The sequence below is a fragment of the Botrytis deweyae genome, assembly GCF_014898535.1.
Source record: "Botrytis deweyae strain B1 chromosome Unknown BDEW_045, whole genome shotgun sequence".
NCBI lineage: Eukaryota > Fungi > Ascomycota > Leotiomycetes > Helotiales > Sclerotiniaceae > Botrytis > Botrytis deweyae.
This window is the reverse complement of record NW_024066252.1, coordinates 49649-71201: the sequence shown is the minus strand read 5'-3', so window position 1 is coordinate 71201 and position 21553 is coordinate 49649. Positions and strand designations below refer to the sequence as shown.

Genomic DNA, 21553 nt, shown 5'->3' with positions numbered 1-21553 from the left:
GTAACATGGCTACTCTCTCCAAGCCATGTTTTCGAGGGGGCTTAGAATCACGATAAAATGAGTGAGTGGCTTAGTAGCAAGTACCAGCCAGTATGGACTAGATATATATGAAATATGAAACTCTTCTTTCCCTTTTCGATTTGATTCTGGTAAAACAAATCATCATCTACCTCAGGACTTCGGGACATAGGGCTATTCCAATATGTCTCTCCTCGAATTTTGGGCTTCAATGATCGATGGATAGATAAATTGATAACCGTCTCTTCAGTCACGTGCAAGTGCCATCTACTATCATTTTCTCAGGTTCTCAGGTTCTCTGTAACAGCAACGTGGGCGGGGCGGCCATTTGCCTAAACTCCGAAAATTCTTGATAACAGGATCCGATAAGGACGGCCGTCTATTGTTTGATGGGCCAAGTTTCAAGTACACCTGGGCATCCAGAGCATATACTTGTACATCACAAGCTCGTACACGAAAATACCAAAAAATTGATGTGGTAGAAAATGCATTGTAAAATCAACTATGATCGTATGTCGAGCACAGAAATCTTCACATTCTTCTCGTACCTAGGGTACCTAGTAGATAACGAAATGAAATCAACCTCAACATACACAAGAGGGGATCCTCGATATATAATTTTCAAGATGTCTACTATTGTACGATAGTACCCAGGTAGTATTAGTAATAACCGGGAATGGATAACAAAATATTCAGCCTCACTGATTTATGTGGCTGGTGCCTCTAATCTGGTTTAGCCAGTCACTGCCCAGGTGATCCTCGACCGTAGCCTTGTCGAGCCACATCTGTAATGTACCCACTCTTGGAACCTCATCGCATTGATCGAACTACCGTTCACAGAATCATCAACACCGTAACAACTTTAATACTTCTTATTAATTTGAGGAATCATTCCATCAAAGAATTACTGCACTCATTCAATCACGATACAATTTAATCTAGAAACAATCCTCAATCCTGTCGTCTCCATTCGTTGGTCAATCGTGGCGCAAAGTAAATATTCACAACCACCTTGACAATGGGGATCATTCGCAAGAAGACGGCAATGAGAGGGGGTGAAGGTGGTGTTAAATACGTCTGTGATATATGTTCAGCAGATGTCACGAATACTGTATTTACTTTTTATCAATACCCGATCTGTCGCTCCGCGAAATTGGCCCAATAGCTAACTCTCTCCCCAATTATAGGTCCGAATTCGATGCGCCCACTCTGCTTGCAATGAATACGACCTATGTGTACAATGTTTCTCCGACGGCAAATCCTCCTCACAGCATCAACCTGCTACTCACCCATTTAGAGTTATTGAACAAAACTCCGTGCCAATTTATGAACCAGATTGGGGGGCTGATGAAGAGCTACTATTATTGGAAGGGTGTGAGATATATGGATTGGGTTCTTGGGCAGATATTGCAGATCATATTGGAGGGTTCCGAACTAAAGACGAGGTTCGAGATCATTACAAGAAGGTCTACTTGGATAGTCCAAAATTTCCACTACCAAAACGAGCTAGTCCACATGATACAGAGTTGATGGACGCGTTGCCTCGAGACGAATTCCAAGCTCGAAAGAAGGCACGAATAGAGAAGAGAAAAGAGGCAGCTAAAAATCAACCCCCACCGCAACCAAAAAAGAAGCCCACGGCTAGTGTTCCGTCATGTCACGATATTCAAGGTTATATGCCTGGTCGTCTGGAGTTCGAGACCGAATATGCAAATGAAGCAGAAGAGGCCGTTCAGTTAATGTCATTTGAACCTGGTGATGGAATTAATCCTACTACTGGAAAGGTGGAACCGGAATTCGAGCTCAAAATGACAGTGATGAACATTTACAACCAGCGGTTAACCCAACGAGCCGATCGTAAAAAGGTCATATTTGAACATAACCTTCTGGAATATCGCAAAGCAGTTGCTCTTGATAAAAAGCGTACAAAGGAAGAAAGAGATCTTCTTACTCGTACAAAACCTTTCGCGAGAATGATGAATCATGATGATTATGAAGAATTCTCAAAAGGTCTCATTGATGAGCTAAACCTACGACTAGCAGTTTCTCAATTGCAAGAGTGGAGAACAATGAGGATTGGAGACCTCAAAAGCGGAGAGAAATACGAACAGGATAAGCAACAGAGAGCCCATAAGGCACAACCTATGGGTAGTATGGATCGTGAACGATACGCCGCAGGTACAAAGAACAAACCTCCTGCCGTTGAAACTCCAAGTGGTGCAGCTGCGTTGGTTGCTCCTGAATTACCGGATTCTATCCTCAAATCGGAGCCAAACGATGACAAAGAAAACTTGATGAATGGTAACGGTTCTCTCACAAATGGAATTAAACAACAATCCCCTGTTATTAAACGTGAACCAATACAAGTTCAACCTCTCTCTACAATTACACCATTACCGCTCAACCCATCATCTACTCCCGATTATCATCTTTTGACACCTGGGGAAATTGATCTTTGTGAAAAGACTCGATTAAATCCAAAACCATATCTGGTGATCAAAGAAGCGATTTTGAAAGAGGCAGTAAAGGGAGATGGAAAGTTGAAGCGGAAAATGGTCAAGGAGATTGCGAGAGTGGAAGGAGCAAAGGGTGGGAAGATTTTTGATTTCTTCTTGCACGTTGGTTGGGTCGGGAAAGCGTAGGGAATTTTACCAATTTTCATTGCATGATGAAGGAGTTAGTACGGTCATTACGAATAGTCTATTGGAGGTGGGAAAGGGAGCAAACTTTCATGAACGGTGTTTAGGATGGGAATGGGCAAGTGTCTTTCAGCGTTTATGGAGGGGACTGATTTCAAAAGAGCTTTCTTGCTGTTCTTCCTCACAATCGGTTAGGTGCTTGGGGATACAAGGAAAAACCTTTTGAGGAGAGGTAGTGGCTTTTGCAAAGGTCGTTTTTATGATGCATAGCGTAGCTAGGTTTTGATTGGTGTTTGAGAGGAATGAATTTCATGGTATGGAGCAAATGGATTGGATTGGATTGGAGTTTTACTTTTGGTCTTGGCAGTCGAGATAGATCGAAATGGTACATGGATGAGGATGGGAATACTTAATAATCAGGATACGCATGAATGTCTCTGGCGTCATGATATTCTGAGCAGGGTGTATTCATCAGCGCTGGTTTTTGGTTTTCCTATACTAGACAGCGGGTTTATGAGAGATGGCGATGCTGTAATATAGAAGCGGGAAGAGTGGAGATGAAGATTGGGCTGGGTTAGGTTGGGTTGAGGGTTGTAGATATACGTATCGTCTCGTATTGCGTTGTATAGAATATATAACTTTGCTATGAGATGGTTGGCGCGATGGTGATGTGATGTGGTGATATGATGTAATGTATTGAAGATGTAATAATAATGTAATGTTGATATCAAATAAAGATTACAAAATGAAATCTTTAATAGAGGGGTATTGATGTAATATACTGCTTGTGATGTGATGCATGTATATGCGTATATGTATGTATATATCTACAAGGTAGATAATTTGTTTATGAAATTGATAGAGATGTGTTTGGTGTTTATATTTGTATAGGGAGTGGGGAGTGAGGAGTTAGGAGTGAGGAGTGAGGAGTGAAGAGTAAGGAATGAGGAGTAAGGTGTGAGAAGTGAGGGTGTAGTGTGTATATGTGTATATGTGTGTATGTGTGTATGTGTATATGTGTATATATATATATATATATATATATATGTATGTATATGTATGTATATGTATATATATATATGTGTGTGTATGTGTGTATGTGTGTATGTGTGTATGTGTGTATGTGTGTATGTGTGTATGTGTGTATGTGTGTGTGTGTGTATGTGTGTATGATGAGGATTTTGTATGTGTAGTATATCAGGTAATATATATGGATTTAAATGTTAATTCGGAATGTAATTGTATGGTTGGGGTAATATATGTAGGGTAGATTGTGTGTGTGTGTGTGTGTGTGTGTGTGGTGTGTATGGAAGTTTATAGAGAGGGAAAAGGGGCGAATGCGGGGGGAAGGGGAAGAAGAGGGAATAAAAGAAGTTTAAGCGATAGGGAGAGGGAGAAGGAATGAGAGGGAAAGAGATAAGAAACGAAGGGGATGAGGGAGAGGAAAGGGAAAGGGGAAAAGAGGAATTAGAATATTAAGATGTTGATCTAGATGATTAGTATCTTCTGATTCTGATTGTGAGGAGGGAAGAGGAGGGAAGAAGAAAAAGGAATTCTAGTATACTGTACTTGGCGGAGAGAGCAGAGAATAGGATAAAAGAAGACAAGAGAGGATACAATAAAAGAAGATAGGTGCAAGGAGCAAGAGAAAGGAAGCGAGATAAAATGAGCCGAGGAAAAGTATAATCAAATGAGATAAAAGTAAGAAGTGAGGATGAGAAGTGAGGATGATAAGTGAGGATGATAAGTGAGGATGAGAAGTAAGGATGAGATGAGAGTAAAAAGTGAGGATAAGAGGTAAGGTATATATGTATGTACACATTAGTGACTTTTCGAGAGCTGGAATATAGATCAAGACTTAGATTAAGATTACGATTGATATTAATATTAAAATCCATAATATATATTTCATACTTTTTACTTTAGACTTTTTATTATATACTTTTTGCTTTATATTTTATATTAATACTTTATATCTTATAATATATATATACATATATATATATAGATAGATAGATAAATAGATAAATAAATAGATAAATAGATAAATAGATAAATAGATAAATAGATAAATAGATAAATAGATAAATAGATAAATAGATAAATAAATAAATAAATAAATAGATAGATAGATAGATAGATAGATAGATAGATAGATAGATAGATAGATAGATAAATAAATAAATAGATAGATATATATATATCTAGTCAATTCGAACCGATCTATATATGATTCTGAGGGAATCTATTAATGGCGATGCTATATGAGTAGCATCTGGGAATGAAAATGAGATCTAGGAATGAGATTGGGATTTAGTAGTGAGAGTTGACGATTTTATATTTATTTTATCGAAATAATAAACGATGAAGTCATTCATTTGTCTTATCCTGTTGTATACAATAGTCTAGATGTATACATATGAATACACATCTGAATTTATTGAAATGAATGTATATTTATAGGCTTATAGGTTTGTATTATTTAATAGATGGGTTTTTAGAGGATATTAATACTAAATAATAGATTTATTGAGATGGATATTGAGATATAATGAGATGATAGAATATAGTAACGTCTTGATATAATGATTAGTATATAACGAGGAATTATATTTACTTTTAAGACATTTTTTGTTTGAGAATGATAATGATGATGAATATATACATATTGAGAGAATCTGAGAGATGAATAATTATATATCTCTAATCATCTCACACTATAGGATTACATTTTACATTGTTTTTTTACAAGTAATATATTCATTCCAGGTGCGTTCTAGATCATGATAAGAGCATTCTAGATCAAATTTTCTCAGGCTTCTCATGTACTTCTCATTGTATGTTTAATATTGTCTCGGTGATAGATATATTCGGTTCTACGAGAAACTCTCGCGACTATTATTGTATGTGTTGAATCTTAATAATCAGAAAATCTATTGCTTATACCATCCCCTATAATATTATAGTCTACCAATATTGAAGTTGAAGTGAAAATCGATGAAGGGGCTTAAGCGATGAGGTTGAGAAGTTGGTAAGGTATATTTATGATATAAGAACGAAGTGTCCGTTGAGAGGACTCTGAATCGTAGGCAAGATTGTCGAGAAGATCTGGATGTGTATCTTTGTACGAGGTGTTTTTTGTTGGTGAGTGAAGAATAGAGATGTAAGAGTAGTGTTTTTGAGCCTGCGAGAGAATCGACTGAGGTTTTTGCGGATGGCTTTGGATGCTGTAAGGGGTTGTTTCGGGTCAGGTTGTAGAGTTATGAGATTGATATATTGTGTTGGTATTATAGGATTGTATTGAGATTCTTGGATGCTGGGGATGAGAGATTTTTAGTTTTCTTTTTTTGGTGAGTGAGGAGATGATGGGGAGGTACCTGGTAGAAGAGAAATGGAAAAGAGAGGAAGATTATGAGAAGTATTAAATGAAAGAAAGAAAAGAATGGAAATGGAAATGGATATTTGGAAGTAATGTTTGCAATGTATGTCATGGTACAGGTACTTGGTGAGTATTAGAAGTATTGAAGGTGCTGAAGGTACTAGACATAGTGAGATTACAGAAATGTGGGAGACATCAGATAAATCCAAGACGTCAGTATTCGGCTCTTTAAGTGGTACTTTAGTAACTAATCCACCACCCGAGAAGCTACGAAAGATATATTTTAGAGCCTACGAGAACTCATCGTGCCGAATGTTTTGCGGAAGATTTTGTATGTTTCCGAGCTATATACTAAATCGGTGATGTGGTTACATAGTCTACGTATCGCAATGCTGTTTACATGACTTGAAGCTTTTTGATACTAGGTAGAGGGGACGCGTTTCTCTGTCTTTCCATAATGAATCAAAGGAGAAAATGAAAGAGGAAGGAGACAGAGTGGTTCCGATCCCTGAGATATATTCTAACTCATATGCAACGCACATTAGATCTTTACTTGGTAAGGAAAAGGATCGAGTAGGTTGGAAAGATGCTTGACCGCGATTCAGATTGAGAATGGATGTTCTTTGTATTGGAGTATTATTTGTTCAAGTGTGTATGTTTTAGAGCGTCGAGTAAATCATTGAAACGACTTATTGTATTTGTGTGCTACGAGAAGTATGTCTTCTACACTAGAGCATTTTATGAACTTGTATGATGCTATATATTGTATTAGTTTATATGTTGGAGTCCCTTTGACGTTGAGAGGGTAAAGGATTTCCTTTTTCCTTTTTCCTTAGTCAATGTAAGAAATTGATGAATATGCTGTGTAACATAGATATGAAGAGGGTGGGAAGGGAATGAGAAGGAGGAAATGGAAAACAAAATGGCATATTCTCAAATAACGTATGCTACTCACACTGAAATCTATAGGTAATCGATGAGAAGGGCGAGAAGGGCGAGAGGAGTGAGAGAATTGACAGAGATGATGGGAATGAAAGAAATGTTTGAGCCTGCGAGGAAATCATTGTGCCGAGGTTTATGCGTAAAGTACCTACTCTGTAAGTGTGCAATCCCCCATCAGAGACCATTCAACTAGATTGTATAGCAATACGAAGCGTCGCATGTTTTGTCATCTCTCACGATTATATGATTCTGAGGTTCTTTGATATCAAAAGAAGGAGAAGAATTCACATCCTTCCCCAAATGAGTGAAGGGGAAAAATCAAAGAGAGGAGATATAAGAAGAGGAACTGTGACTTGATGCTCCAATTGGACCTTGCAGGCTCTAAGATAACATTTGAAATAGTACACTCCAGAATGAGAAGAGTGAGAATTATAAAAATTGTAAAAGGGGCGAGGGAGACGAGAGCAATCGAATGTCAAAGGTCTTTAGGGTCGAACAAATCGTCAAGACCCTTGACCTTAAGATTGGGATGGGAGTATGTTCAAATCAATGTTCGTATACACAGTATTCAATGAGATTGTTAGGTGAGTAAGTGTCAATGGCTCATGCAAGCCGACGTCTTCAAGTCAGACAGCTTCGCCATGTAGATTCATGTCTGGATGTCTGGATGTCTGGATGTCGCCGGATCAATCGTCGAGAATATTTCAAGGGCCTAGATACAGTTGCCTTATACATACCGTTCTGACAATCTTCGATTGAAACCCTTTGTCGGATGCTATTGCAGGTGTACGGAGGCTTTTATTGTAACGGCTATCGTATTGAGACTGCACTATGGATCAAGTGAACTTATATCACTTAATGACTGATGTTAGCAAGTGTACATAACACAGACAGTGAGTCGCCTCGGTAGATATCGAAACACGTACCTCATAGTGTTCCATTCTCCTGTACCTTATCTTCAATCATGGACTCAGTATCAGTGCCAGTCCAGTACCGGTGTCAGTACCAGTGTACTTGATCCTGGACTATCGAATGTTGAGATATGAACATGCGCGTAACCCAGCTTTTTCTATGCATCGATGCATCGATGCATTCATTCTTTAGTAAATTCATACATTCAACATCTTATTACCATTCGAATATATATCCTTGGATCATAATCAGATACGAAGTGCTGACTAGGTAGCTATAATCCAGGTGGCGTGGGTGACAGTTTTGTATCCTTGAATTGACTTGTCATCGTTCACTCCACTCCAATAGCTCGAAGAGCCAATTAGACAATAGACACCCAGTAAGAAGATCGATAAGAAGATCGAAAAACAAGAAATATCATGGTATCAGTTCCCTTTCGCCACTTAGAGTTCACTCACTCGGTACTTACTTTGGGGTCTTAAGATCCAGAGTGTATATGTCTAGCGTATTTTTTCCGGGGCAGCATTGTAAGAAGAACTTGGAAACCCGAACAAAGAAAGGACTCCGAGGTTGATGTAAACATATTTGATATTAATATAAATGCTTTACATGTAGCTCATCAATGCTTCTTCAACGAGCATTTCTTGTATCTTATGCCGACTTGTTGATCATTGTCGGCTACCGGACACGTGCCATGTCTACACCTTTCACCTCACTCGCCATGTACACGTTAATAATAATAATAAGGTATCACCTAGATACCTAGTAGGTACACCAACACCAACATCAACATCAACTCCTACACCTACTCCTCCACTCACTCCTTCACCCATATAAATCCCTTTTCGCCCATCATGGATTTGTATCAATCATGGCCGCTTCGATAAAAGGCGTACCATGCCTTGATGAACCGGCACCTATGTCATCAAAAGATATCGATTCACAATATCAGATTTATCGTCAATTTCACTCATTTCCACCAAGGAAAATGTATTTCATTATTCGCCACCTTCAATTCAAAATTTCCTCCCAAACCTCGAGATATATCTTCAAATTGGACTTTCCCGGCGGCCATTTTTGCAAGACATTCATCCAGTCATACATAGAATATACCAAAGAATCTTCCTCAATTTGAACATGGGACACCGATAGACTGATTCCGGCTGATCCTCACTTCCATCGTTCTATTATTTTTCGAATCAGATCCGGCAGGCTTCCTGAATTTCGAGCCATCAAATGCGCCACGATGATTTTGTTGGTTAATATCGAGCTACAACTGTAGAGAGGACACAGCAAGCCAAAGTTTTCATTCTTACTAGTCGTTCCAGACGATGCGCATTTCAATATTGCGATGGACGGTGGAAGATGGTCGTACAAATAGATAGCAATTTGCTGGAAACCCGTAGAGAGCAACCACCGGCAGATTTGCTTTTGTGGGGAATATCATCTTCATCTTGGCTTCATGTTCCAGGCGTATCAACCAGAATTTCATTGACGGCGTCAATATCAGTTGAAAAAATTTCTTGGCGGACGTCTCCAACAGTGCGGTTCTGGACCAGAATCAGGATCTTTTTTTTTTTTTGGTGGAACGGACGAAGTTTTGAATAAGCAACAACACATCATACATTTCAAACTACAATTTGCGAAAAACATCCTCTCCACCAAAACCTAAGATTGACAAAAAGTATTCCCTTTTTTCCTTGCTCCAAAGAAAACTATCAATTTGTGTTATGAGTGTGCAGATTCAGAATTCGCATCAGGTTCTGGGCACCCATTTCTTCGACTGAAGTTTGGCGTAAGAGTGGTGGTCTGTGGAAGACCTTGGGATATCCAGCAGTGGCATGCATCATCCATCTAGATTTAAAATCAGGACGCATCCTTCTTCCCATCGCTTCAATTGGCTGAGCATAAGTGGTACTTCCAAATGCGTTGATAGCATCGTCTAAGAGGAATCTCGACATGCGATGACTGTGGCGAAATAGATCTTCAAGTTCGTTTGGCAGTGGAATCAAGAATCTCCTTGTATTTTCCTGAAGCATTCCCATAAAGACGCTAGCAACAGGAAAGCTACAATTGGACTCTGTCAAAATTTCAGTTGCTAGTCTAATGTATGCCAGGGCATCTTTTCCAGAGGCTTTATCAGTTTCTGGGGATGATTGAATCAGGACCTCGGTCAAATACAACATGGCGAACATTTGGGAGACTGGCTGGTAACGAGATGTGTAATGAAAGTGATATCGTTCGACAAGAAGCTTGAGCCCTTCCTTTGCATGTTGCCTAACCGGTGCATCCAGCTGAGGTTCCTTGAAACCTAGTAGTGGGCTTAGGACATAGACTGCCGTCGTGGCATATAGTATACTGAGTAGTCAGTTGATGATCTATGGCAGGACTAGGAGCAGACAACAAAAGACTGAGCTTACTGCAGTGAATATACATGCGGTAAGCTTTGAACTTCTTCTCCATATATGATGGCGATATCTCTTGGTAGATCTTCATACCAAGTTAACAATCTGCGATAAATGGCCCACAACGCTTCAGCAGATATCAGAGGCCCAGTTGTGTTAGACAGGAGTATCGTAGCTTCGCGGATGATATCAACGAGCTCCATTTTTTTGCGATTTGTGGTTGCCGTCAGACAAGGGAGTGTCGTTCCTCTTGTGTGGTTTGTAGGAAATTGATACGGCGCCCACCTGAGATCGTCCACTTTAGCCTCCCATAAGCTTATTTCCTGAGCCGATTGAGTTGGCTGCAAATCTGGAATGTAAGCTGGTGCCATCGTGAAAGTCATCTGGGCCCACTCGCTAAGAGTGTTAGCTGTGCCTTTGGTAAACTTGTATTGGGTGGGAGACTGGGTACTCACACATTCAGGCTATTTAAACCTTTGACCGTTTCCCTCCAGATTTGTCGATAATCGATGCTATCGCTATTGCTTGGTCTGAGGCTCTCCATAGATCTACTTGCGATGGTCAAGTATCTCGAACCACTAAGCCCTTTTCCTTGTGCGCAGCGTACCAAGAACATGACCGCAAATGCTTGGATATTCGTTAGACTACTGTCTTGCGGATCGATGTTGTTCCTAACCAAATCAGAGAATTGGGCGCCCATTCGTTTGTAGTCAATGGTATCTTCATCAGCAATCGTGTGGAGATAGCATGCCATAGCACAGATGGCATTAAACAGACTGTGCGAGCAAAACTCGTCCGATCCTCGGCGCATACTTTCCACAAGGTGACCTTCATTGAACAAAGGGTAGAAGGGATGGACCCATGTGAAATACAGGGAGATGAGGTGGTCGATAACTTCATCATCGTCTGTCACTGTTGTCCATGAAGAATCATTGGGTGGATCACAGTCGAGTTCGTTGCTGGAACCTCCATATATAGATAGCTGTGACTCACCATTGCTTTCTATGGATTCCAACCAACTGGCTATCTCCGTGATTGACTCTCTATTCTTAATGCGCTCGAGGATATCATGCTCCTTTTCGGTGTTGTTCGCGAGCCATGTGAAGATCTTTTCTGCTTTGTGTCTGATGTCATGGCTCTCTTTGAGATCCCGCACCAGCATCGTCTTTGCGTTCTTAGTATGTGGCTCGTAAACGCAATCTTCTTGGTATAAACTTCTCTTGCTAGTACAGCGACTGCAAGGTTGTTTACCATCACACTGGGTGAGCTTTAGTTACCAAGTGTCCATGCTGGGCTTTTTACTTTCATTGCTGCAGTCAAAGAATATTAGAATCACTTACCTTCGCTCTAGCTCTCTTACAATTGAGACAAGCGTTTGCGGTGATTGATGTCGGAACTTTCCTCTTCTTTGCGATGGGACCTGCGCTTTCTGATCTCTTATCGAGGGATGCAGGGGTTGTATGACTACTGGAACCTGTTGTTTCCGGTGTGTTGTTCTTATTTTTCGAAGAATCGCTTGAACTGCTATTTTTCATGGTGGTATCCATATCGCCGGGAAGAAGGGTGCGAAAGTTTGAACCCGACATTGCGGAGTCGATTAGATGGAGAGTCAAGATGTGAATATGATCGTATCTTAGACTTAATATATATGCGAAGAGATTAGATTACTGTGGCAATAAGTAGAATTGTCGTTGAAAAGGTAATAGATGGAGAACAGCTCCGGGTCAAGCATAAAATTGGCGATAGATCGAGAAGTAAACAAGGCTAGATGATCTCTAGAATAGGTCGCACCATGTACAAACCTGTTTCTAGATGACATTGGTCAGTAACCCCGGGCATATACTGAATGGTGTCCTAAAACAAGAAATATCAGGTTGCAGACAATAGACGTGGGGCATAAGAGGCGTTGTCCTCATCTCGAATTGTCTGTCGCATCGGTGAGAAGTATGGGAGGGGTAGCGGGGATGACGAGGATGGCGAGGGCAATGAGGATGGCGAGGATTGTTGCATTGGTTTGCTGATCTGAGAACAGCCTGTTCGAAAGATCAGGGATTCATCTCAACCATTCAGATGAAATCCAAACTTTCGCCGGTACTGGTATGTTGTATCATGAATGTTTTGGGGAAATGTTTCGGTTAGAGTCTAGAGAGCGCCGTTTGCTTGCAGCCTGTGGAAATCTCAAGAATACTCACTGTGCTTGTAACGAATGAAGTGTGTAGATTGCCAGTATTATTTCGATACTGGTGACTACTGGAAGGTTGATATGAACAGCCAGAGGTATATTTACCACTGATCGCGCTTAAGCAAAGGCTAAACGCCGCAAGATTGAAAAGCTAATAACTGTCTTCTAGCTTGTTCTGGAGACAATTGTCGATTAGATGAACAGTAGGCACTATGCGACCGGTTCCAGATGATGCCAATCATATATAGCGAGTCTGATGAAACTGAACGGAACATCCAGGGAGGCTGATTTGAATCTAGAAACTTCGATGCGGCTTGCAACGTGGACTACTTCGAAAGTCGTTATTTTAAGATATCTCCAATTTTCTAGGGGCGTGTTCTAGTAAAACATTTCAATACAACCTCACCATTATCACGACCTTATCATTCAGGAATAAGACGGCATATATCACCGAGAAGAAGACATTGATCGATCTTGTTCAGAGCGACAATATTATATGATGTTACTTGAAGTACATTGAGTGATGTTGCGGCAGGCAAACAATAAGCTTCGGAGCTGAACCCGCCTCCGTTGTTGGATCACCGAGCGACTAAACATACAGATACTTTATTCGTCCTGAACTGCGTCAATGAACGGCGAATACCTGTATTGGCACGAAAGGGGAAACTTAAGCGCCCCGAAATTGTTACTGATATTTATTTGGCCTTCCCGTTTGACTAAAATGACCAGCATGACAGCACATGAGGCTGTAGCTATCCCAACTCAGTATCCTCGAGCATAAGATACAGCATAGGAAACAGCATATGCGCAATTTCCAAGTTCAATATTCTGGAACTCTAGAATATAACGAGAAATACTCTGCTTTACAGTTTTAGCAGCTAGCGCCTGCATCTTCAAATTAGTCTACTGACGAGCCTGGAACATAGCATTCCTCTTGTACATTTCTCAAGTCCCAAGAGCTGATTCCTTTCGCGATTCTGTAGCTTGTCACGATATCTATCACAAAGCTTCATGTGGCCCTGTAAATACACACTATCATTAAGACATCTATTAAGTCTTTTAGATAAGATAGGGGCACATAGTGCTAAACTTTAAATTTCAAGTTACAGTATAGATTAGATCGTAATACTTCAGTACAGCGTATAAATGGCCTGTCGCGTTTATAGAGTTTCGTATATACGAAGAATAGTTCCGTAGAATGGGGATTGTGGGTTGATCGCAGGTCAAGGGTGTGAGTGTATGCGCCCTTGCCATTATGGTACTGGCGGAAGCGACGCACATACATGGTATCTGTGTTTGTCAAAGTCGTCTGACATTGCCGAGTATAGATTAGTAGTATTACATGTAATGCGACCGTGAATTAGATGTCCTGTCGTCGATTGCAGAGTATGTCTAGCTGTAACTGTCAGTGGAGGGGGATTCCGAGAAACTTCATTTATCCGGAAATTCTGTTAGGCATAACGGCGAGTAAACCAATTGTTGGGTAGCGCGGTGAGGGCAATTGCAGTCCCGTGCTGCAGGCCATAAGCAAGCCCAGCTTAAGCAATATTATGCACTGCCATGCAGTAGATTGGGGGAAGGGTCAATATAAAGCAATCATGATGAGAGTGGATCAGAAGGTCCGACGAGGTGGGATCAGAGAATTTATCGGAGGTGAGCTCCTGAAAGTTGAACTTGATAGGACGTGAGCGACGTGAACCATGATTAGTTTGAAGTGTCAAGTGGCCCTGCGAGCTCAGCTGAAGTTTGCAGAAGGGAAGCTATGAGGAGGGGGGGATAGTCGATCGAAATATAGCGATTTGGAATTTCGAATTTCGAATCAGCGAGTTATTTTACGTTGGATTTTATCATAGCGTGTCTGAGAATAATAGAGGTTTATTTCATTCGAATCAATTTGATATTTGGAAATGATACAATTCCGATTTGATGTGGTTGTCTAAGGGTTTGCTTATTTGTGGAAACTCGATATCATCGCGGAAACGGAGTTTTCTCCGATGACAAGGACGGGGGCGATTTCGGATATGATTAGATGGTAGGCTTAGGAGATGCATTCGATGGGCTATCAAAACCTGAAGTTTTCAATATTGAATCCGAGGTTCTGTGGGTGTGTTCATTTACAGAATAGTCGATTTAGCATTTGTAGATCTGTAGATTGAGTTTTGTGATTAGATTTTGAAAGTTGATAGATTTTTAGCTTCGAAGATGATTTAGATGAGGAGGGCGAGCTAATCACCGTTGAAAGCCATTTCTTTGTTTGAATTTGCATTGTTCCAAACTCATTGCTGGCTCTTCGAGTCTGGTGATCTGAGTAGATGGAATAAGTGGGTGGATGGATTATTGGCCCAACTGGAGGGGAGAAAATGTACCTTTCTGAAAGCAGGTCGGTTGGTACCTAATGCTTGATACAATGCAATACAACGGTAGATAGATTCCTTGAACTTGGTTGAGAACTTGAGATGACCCGCCAACTCTACGAAGAAAGAAGAGAGTTGATAAGAATATGAGTAATGATAGGTGCTCTAAGTCCCGGTAATAACATCATCCGGAATTCAGAAATAACACATTAGCTCGTGGATCCATTTTCGGATTCATCTCAGATATTAATAGCCGGCTCCGATGGATCTGTAGCTATGTGGCGCATGATTTTCTAGCAGCTGGAAAGTACTACTCCGTAGAAAAATGGATTTTATTTAATGAACAAGGTTACCATTGAACCAGTTATACCCTAAAATGCTCTGGTATTAAGCTAATTCTATATGATATATACCTTTTTAAGCTAGTATTTTTTTTATTATTGAAACCAATCAATGAGTATCTGTAAATTTAAAGTAAACCTAAACCTTTTGAAAAATCTTTTTAAAACTATTTTATAAATTATTTAATAAATTATCTAATTTATTGAATTACATATAGATTTTAATTAATCAATCCTATTCTTTTAATATTTAACTTTTAATTTCTAATAACTCCTATTATCAACAATCAACCTAAACCCAATTTGTTTATATATAATAAGTAGGCTATAAGATAATTGATATATTTAATATAATCAAAATATTTTGAATAAATTTATTAATTGATTTATTAGTTTCTAAAACTTATATATAACTAATTAGAAGCTATAAATATCCTAATTAAACTATAATTTTTATATAAAAATAATATAATAATATAATATATATATATATATATATATATAGTTCTATATTTATATAGTATACTAAGAGCGAATCACAGGATCATCTAACCAAATCACATGATCCAATCACATGATCATATCACGTGATCGTCGCTTAAGGCTCTTAGTCCAGCTCTACGTAAGCGAAAAAACAGACGGAAATTAAGTACTCTTTTAAAGGTCTTTTTTAATAGATTATAAATTCATTTTAATTAAATATTGAAATTTGAAAAAATCAGACGAAAATTTGAGTCTTCTTTGTATTGATATATAGTCTTTTTATTATTTAATATTATATTAAAAAGAGATCTTAGTTATTAAAGTTCTTTTGAATAGTAATTAATTTCTATTTATTTTTTTACTTATATAGAGTTTAGAATAATCGGAAAATTGATTCTTTATTAGCTCTTTATTAATTCTTTTAATTTATATATAGTCAGATTGATGTAATACTAGCGAAATCGAATAAGAAATAAGAAAGAAGAGCTTTATTTAATAGAATAGCCGGATTAGGAAGAGATCTATAAAGATAGAAAGCTAGATTAATAGGAAAAAGTATAAAATAAGACCTTTCTCCCTCGAATGTAGAATAAGAAAAAAGAAATATTATATACTGTTTTATAAAAATTATATATTTTATAGCTATTTAGTTATTAATACGAGCCAGCTTCTTATAATAGACTAATACTAGTCTAATCCCTCTTATCTTCTATATATATATTATATACTTATATACTAGCTTATAATCTACGATATAAGCTAATGCTTAGCAAATTCTCAAAAACCGAATTAAAAACTGAATCTTATTTATCGAACTAAACTAAATTATAGGTCTTAATTATATTAAAAAACAAAACGAAACTCGAAAAGATATAAACGTATCAAATTAATTTATTAAATTTTTGAAAATCAAAAAGTACTAAAGTCGAAAACGAAAATTCCTTTTTGTATAGTTTATTAAAAAAATGAATTTTATTTAATGGATATAGTTACTATTAAACCAGTTATATTTTAAAAGACTTTAATATTAAGCTAATTCTGTATAATATATACCTCTTTAGACTAGTACCTTCCTCTTTCATAGATAGCTCGAGCTTTAAAAGATTTCTATTTATATATAATTACATAGTTATATAGTAGCCTCGCAGCTATAGTTATTTTTAAGGTACAAAAATATCTAATTAATAGATTAATTATAAGCTCTTCATTAGTTCGATTCAATCTCGATGTAAAAATACTATCTGCTGCAGGTGGGTTTTAAATTGGATTTTGAAAAATCACATGGCTTTGGTGGCAAACCACAGGAGCGTCTGTGCCAATGATCTGCCGCTGATCTGCCGGTGGGCTCGAAGCTATTGGCTTAAACGAAATAGGGGAGACATTCGTACTACGTTTAATGGGGTTTGACGAGGGCATGGCATGGAGTCTACTGAGGACATGCGTGTATGGCTTGCTCACACAGTCGCAAAAAGCATTATGTTCCATGGACCTCACGTTCAAGTCACATTTAATACACGAGTTTGGCTGATACTGAAGCTGTAATTCATATTGATAGGTGCGCGGTGTATTCATCTGTGCATTTCGAAAGCTTTGTACTCATTCGAGTTTCATATCTGCGGTTTCCACAGTTTTTTTGTAACTTCTCTACAGTAATATACATAATGATGAAGTCTAACGCATTTCCTAGACTCTCTCTACAAAATACGAGTACTTCTTGTGACCTCTGATTGCAAAGTATGTCCGAGTAGGTCATACCTCCATCCTCGCACCCCCATTCATAAAGTTCCTACCACCCCTGATTCTTCAACTGCTTCACTCTGCCCACAATGCCCTTGAATCCCTCCATAAAGTTGTTTCTCCACCTTTGTCGACGAAGTCTCTTCCTTTTCATACCACCTCTTTCGTGAAACCTCTGATGTGTTTGATCGTGACGTACTTTATTCAATGCACACGAGGCCTCCAACATTCGAATTCCCCGCGATAAATCTATATTAGACTTGATATCCACCGTTCGACCAGTTCGGGGCGAGAGACGCATTTCAGTTCGAGGAGGTTGAATTGGGTTTACCATTGAGGCAACTTCATGCATGAAATCCTCATGACTTCCTGTCACTCCAGTCTTCTTATTGGGAACTTGCATTCCTGCAAATTGTGTAGACATCCCTGGGGAGCGTGTCAAATTGCTCGAGGGATTAGAAATGGTGGGATTACTCAATCGGCTGAGAAGACTGGAGGATTTTAGTTCGGGCGATTGATAGGTTCTAGGAGTGTTGGTTCGCTCCTCTAATTGGGCAAAGGAAGATTTGAAGTGCGAAGGAGCGGTACGGTGCTCGGGTTTTATCCAACTAAGGGTCTGGCTGATAGATTGCGTGCCGAGCGACTCGAGGGTATCTTCTTTTGGGGTAGGCGGGGTTGCGGGAGAGCCATTAGAAGCTTCTCGGGTTGAGGGTGAAGGCGAGGATGTAGATGTTTCCGGAGTAAAAGGCGCTCGAGTAGTGGGCTCTGAATTTGGTGCGTATGTTCGTGAAGTTGTAGAAAGTGCCCGATGAGCTATGGGAGTCCTTATTACATTCTGCCTACTGGACTGTAATAGTTGGGCGAGTGGTGCATCTCTCGTGCTCGACCGAAATGCGGTCGATCCAATACGTCTTAACTCCATGATACTATATGAATATTAGATAAGTAACTGAGGATCTGCGAGAAGAATTAGACTTACGATGATTAAATTGAGAGGTCGTCAATAGAGATGTCGTTGATACCGGGGCCGATGAACTTTTTTGGGGTGACGCGCTAAGAAATTTATATTGTCTGTGCGCTACGAATTTTGGATCCTCGGGATTTGAGCTGTGAAGTAAATATTACATTGTATCGCAAAAGAAACATTGATTGCGCCAGCTTCAATTCCTCTTTTTCTTTATCAATTTCAGTCACAATTCTTCAGATACCAAGATTGCTCCATTACACTCTCAAGGCTTTGATAGTTATGTCGTATAATCCCTATGGTGGTAAGATAACTCATGGCTTTGAATCTCTCTCGTCTTTCATCTTTTGCTAATGAATGTTATTCGTCCAGCGTCGCCTTATGGTAGACCTCCAGGATTTGGTGGATTCCCAGGCCAGAATGGATCTGCGCCTGGTATGGGGCCACCTCCGGGAATGGGTAGGAAACTCTTGATGAATAGAGCGTCGATTTGTTCAGCTAATATAAGGATGAATAGGACCTCCACCAGGCATGTCTGCGCCAGGTACAGCTCCTCCCCCTGGCTTGCAACAAGCCAACAATCCACAGCCTTCACGACCCGGCGGAATCCCAGCCAGTTTTCAACCTCCGACCAACATGCCGAACATCAACTTCAGCGCGCCTGTCATTAGATTAGGTACCGGTCCTGCAAAATCCAATACACCAGTCTCAGCCAATGGTTCAGGAATAGACCCTATGTCTGGAGGAGGCTCGGATAGAGCTACCGCGTATACCCAGAATGCACAGAGAATGGCATCGATGAGAGAAAGTATCATGTCTTTAGTGCCGCCTACGAAGGAAGAGATCGTAAGAACTATATTTGTTGGCGGCATTACGGGAGGGGCTGGCGGTGACGAGGGAATCGAGCGGATTCTGGGCTCGGCAGGTAGATTACGCAGATGGGATAGAGCTATTGATGGAGCTGGGAAGGAGTGTAGTTTCGGATTTGCGCAGTATGATGACGCGGAGAGTTTGGCTACGGCTGTAGAAATTTTGAAGGACATTGAAATTCCAACCAAGAAACAACCACCTTTTGATGGCACTAAGAAGGATGAGGAGGATGAAGTGGAGAAGAGCAAACTACTGGTCTTTGTGGATGATAATTCCTTGAACTATTTGGAGAATCACCAGGCTTCAAGAGCAGATGATGCTACAGGTGACCAAACACGTCTCGATGCGGCTAGAATAGGGTTGAAGGCGGTACTTTACGAGCTCTTTCATCCACCTATGTTCGTCAAGGCTGAAGAGACTTCAGAAGATATTGCTATGCAGGATGCAAACGGGGGTGACAATGTTGAAGTTGTTAACATTCCACTGGCAGTCGACGATGAACTTTCGGATATTCCAGCTGAAATGAGAGAAACGGTTGCACAAGAAATTACTGCTTTTAGGGATAGAAGTAACAGACGAGACCTTGAACGTCTCAAGCGCGAGGAGGAAATGGAGGCATTAGAAAGGCAAAGAAACGGTGCACCCCGACCTTCACGCCTTGCTTCCCCCGGGCCACAAATTCCCAGTGGGCCTTCTGCTGGTTCGAATAATATACCTCTTGGCCCTAGAGGTGTACCTAATGCACCTTCGGGTCCTAAATTTCAGGGCCAACAGATACCACGAGACTATCAAGCTGGCGTTAAATTTGTTAATGGCAGTGGTATCAATGGTGGATCCGGCGGGGACAATTATTATAACCGCGAGGACGAGGACAGTGATGCTAGCGATGAGGAACTCGAGCGACGAAGAAAGTCGAAAAAAGAGGCAGAACTTGAGAAGCAATATCTCGACCAAGAAAGACGCTGGCTCAATCGTGAAAAATCTCGCACAGCAGCTGTTCAACGAGAAAAAGAACGTGAAGACGAGGATGTTGTGAATGGGGATGATCTGAAACAGAAGATGGCTGCAAGGCTCAAGGAATGGGACGATGATGCCGAGGCTGCTCGCAAAACTGATCCATATTATGTTGACAGAAGTCTCTGGGTTCGAAATCGTGCAATCTATGTTCAACGCGAAGCTGCTGCCGATGAGAGAGATAGAATTGCGGAACAACACGAGAGACGCCGCGAGACGTCAGATAAAGAGCAAGCTAGAGGATTGGCAGACTCATTCCTCGACCGTCAAGCTGAAGAACTCGAAACGAGATCTTCTCGCATGGCTCAACAACCCTTCAAGTTGTCCCTTGGAGCTGCGGCTCAGAAAGCCCAAAAGGCAGCTCCACCTCGTCGCACTGTCGCTGAAGTTGAAGGTCTCCTCGAAGATGAGGAAGAAGCCGATAACACATCGAAACGCACACTCATCCCAATCAAATTCGATCCTTCGACAGCAGCAGCTGGCCTTTCTGACGAAGAACGTGATCAGGCGGTTCGACAACTTGCACAAGAGATACCTACAGAGAAAGAGGGACTTTGGGCATGGGATGTCAAGTGGGACTTTGTGGATGATTCTGTGATCGTGGAGAAGTTGAGACCGTTCGTTGAAAAGAAGATTGTGGAATATCTGGGAGTGCAGGAACAGTTACTTGTGGAGGTTGTTGAGGAGCATGTTAGGACCAGGGGCAAGCCACAAGAACTGGTGGAGCAGTTGGAGGGAGTACGTAATCATCTTTTGCTTTTATCTCGTGTATCATTTTAGACATTTACTAACATTCTTACAGGCATTGGATGAGGAAGCAGAAGTTCTGGTGAAGAAGTTATGGAGAATGGTCATTTTCTTTTCAGAGAGTGAGAAGAGAGGTCTGTCTGCATAAATTTCAGTCGCCATATCAATAACAAGAAAGGTTTCAAAAGGTTGCATTTGAAAGGCATAATACGGCGTTCACTCAATCAATTACGGGAAGAGAAAGATTGTATTTGAGGAAGAAAAGGGGCTTGTTGTTAATCGCAATTAATTGCCGAGACAAATTTATGAAAATGCCAGGCAATGGCCCTGACTGCAATACACTGCCAAACAGCATGTACGTTAAAAAAAATTAATAAATATTAGAAGGTGCACAACTCTTCGGCATCTTTCAACTTTTGATTCGTATTTGTGGCGAGTACTTGAGATATTGCCAAAATTGTGTTCCTGGAAGGAATGATCGCTCATCATACCCGCTTTTGGAATTAATGATTACATCGTCGGTGAACCCACGGGCACTCATCCGATTTGTGGATTAATATGCCCGG

The 21553-nt window shown here is 40.2% G+C and overlaps 4 protein-coding genes across 4 annotated transcripts; 2 read left to right on the top strand and 2 right to left on the bottom strand.

The window, feature by feature from the left end:
* The first annotated feature begins 863 nt into the window (after positions 1-863).
* Positions 864-3349, top strand: EAE98_011165 (uncharacterized protein). Its single transcript, XM_038958787.1, has 2 exons — positions 864-1129; positions 1206-3349. The coding sequence occupies exons 1-2, from the start codon at positions 1037-1039 to the stop codon at positions 2658-2660; spliced, it is 1548 nt and encodes a 515-aa protein (XP_038804791.1). The 5' UTR covers positions 864-1036; the 3' UTR covers positions 2661-3349.
* Positions 3350-9608: 6259 nt separating this feature from the next.
* Positions 9609-11881, bottom strand: EAE98_011164 (uncharacterized protein; the record flags this gene model as incomplete). Its single annotated transcript, XM_038958786.1, has 4 exons — positions 9609-10248; positions 10311-10691; positions 10751-11553; positions 11636-11881. 4 exons carry the CDS (start codon positions 11879-11881, stop codon positions 9609-9611), a joined length of 2070 nt encoding a protein of 689 aa, XP_038804790.1.
* A 5560-nt stretch (positions 11882-17441) lies between these two features.
* Positions 17442-18314, bottom strand: EAE98_011163 (uncharacterized protein; the record flags this gene model as incomplete). The annotated part of the gene is made up of 1 exon (XM_038958785.1): positions 17442-18314. One exon carries the CDS (start codon positions 18312-18314, stop codon positions 17442-17444), a length of 873 nt encoding a protein of 290 aa, XP_038804789.1.
* A 324-nt stretch (positions 18315-18638) lies between these two features.
* EAE98_011162 (uncharacterized protein) lies at positions 18639-21380 on the top strand (the record flags this gene model as incomplete). The annotated part of the gene is made up of 4 exons (XM_038958784.1): positions 18639-18660; positions 18729-18815; positions 18874-20978; positions 21043-21380. The coding sequence occupies 4 exons, from the start codon at positions 18639-18641 to the stop codon at positions 21133-21135; spliced, it is 2307 nt and encodes a 768-aa protein (XP_038804788.1). The 3' UTR covers positions 21136-21380.
* Positions 21381-21553: the final 173 nt, after the last annotated feature.

Bases quoted from the DNA above. Each gene is read 5' to 3' on its own strand.
- EAE98_011165 (XM_038958787.1), top strand. From the start codon at position 1,037: ATGGGGATCATTCGCAAGAAGACGGCAATGAGAGGGGGTGAAGGTGGT. The intron at 1,130-1,205 runs GTATTTACTTTT...CCCCAATTATAG, and splicing joins CAGCAGATGTCACGAATACT to GTCCGAATTCGATGCGCCCA.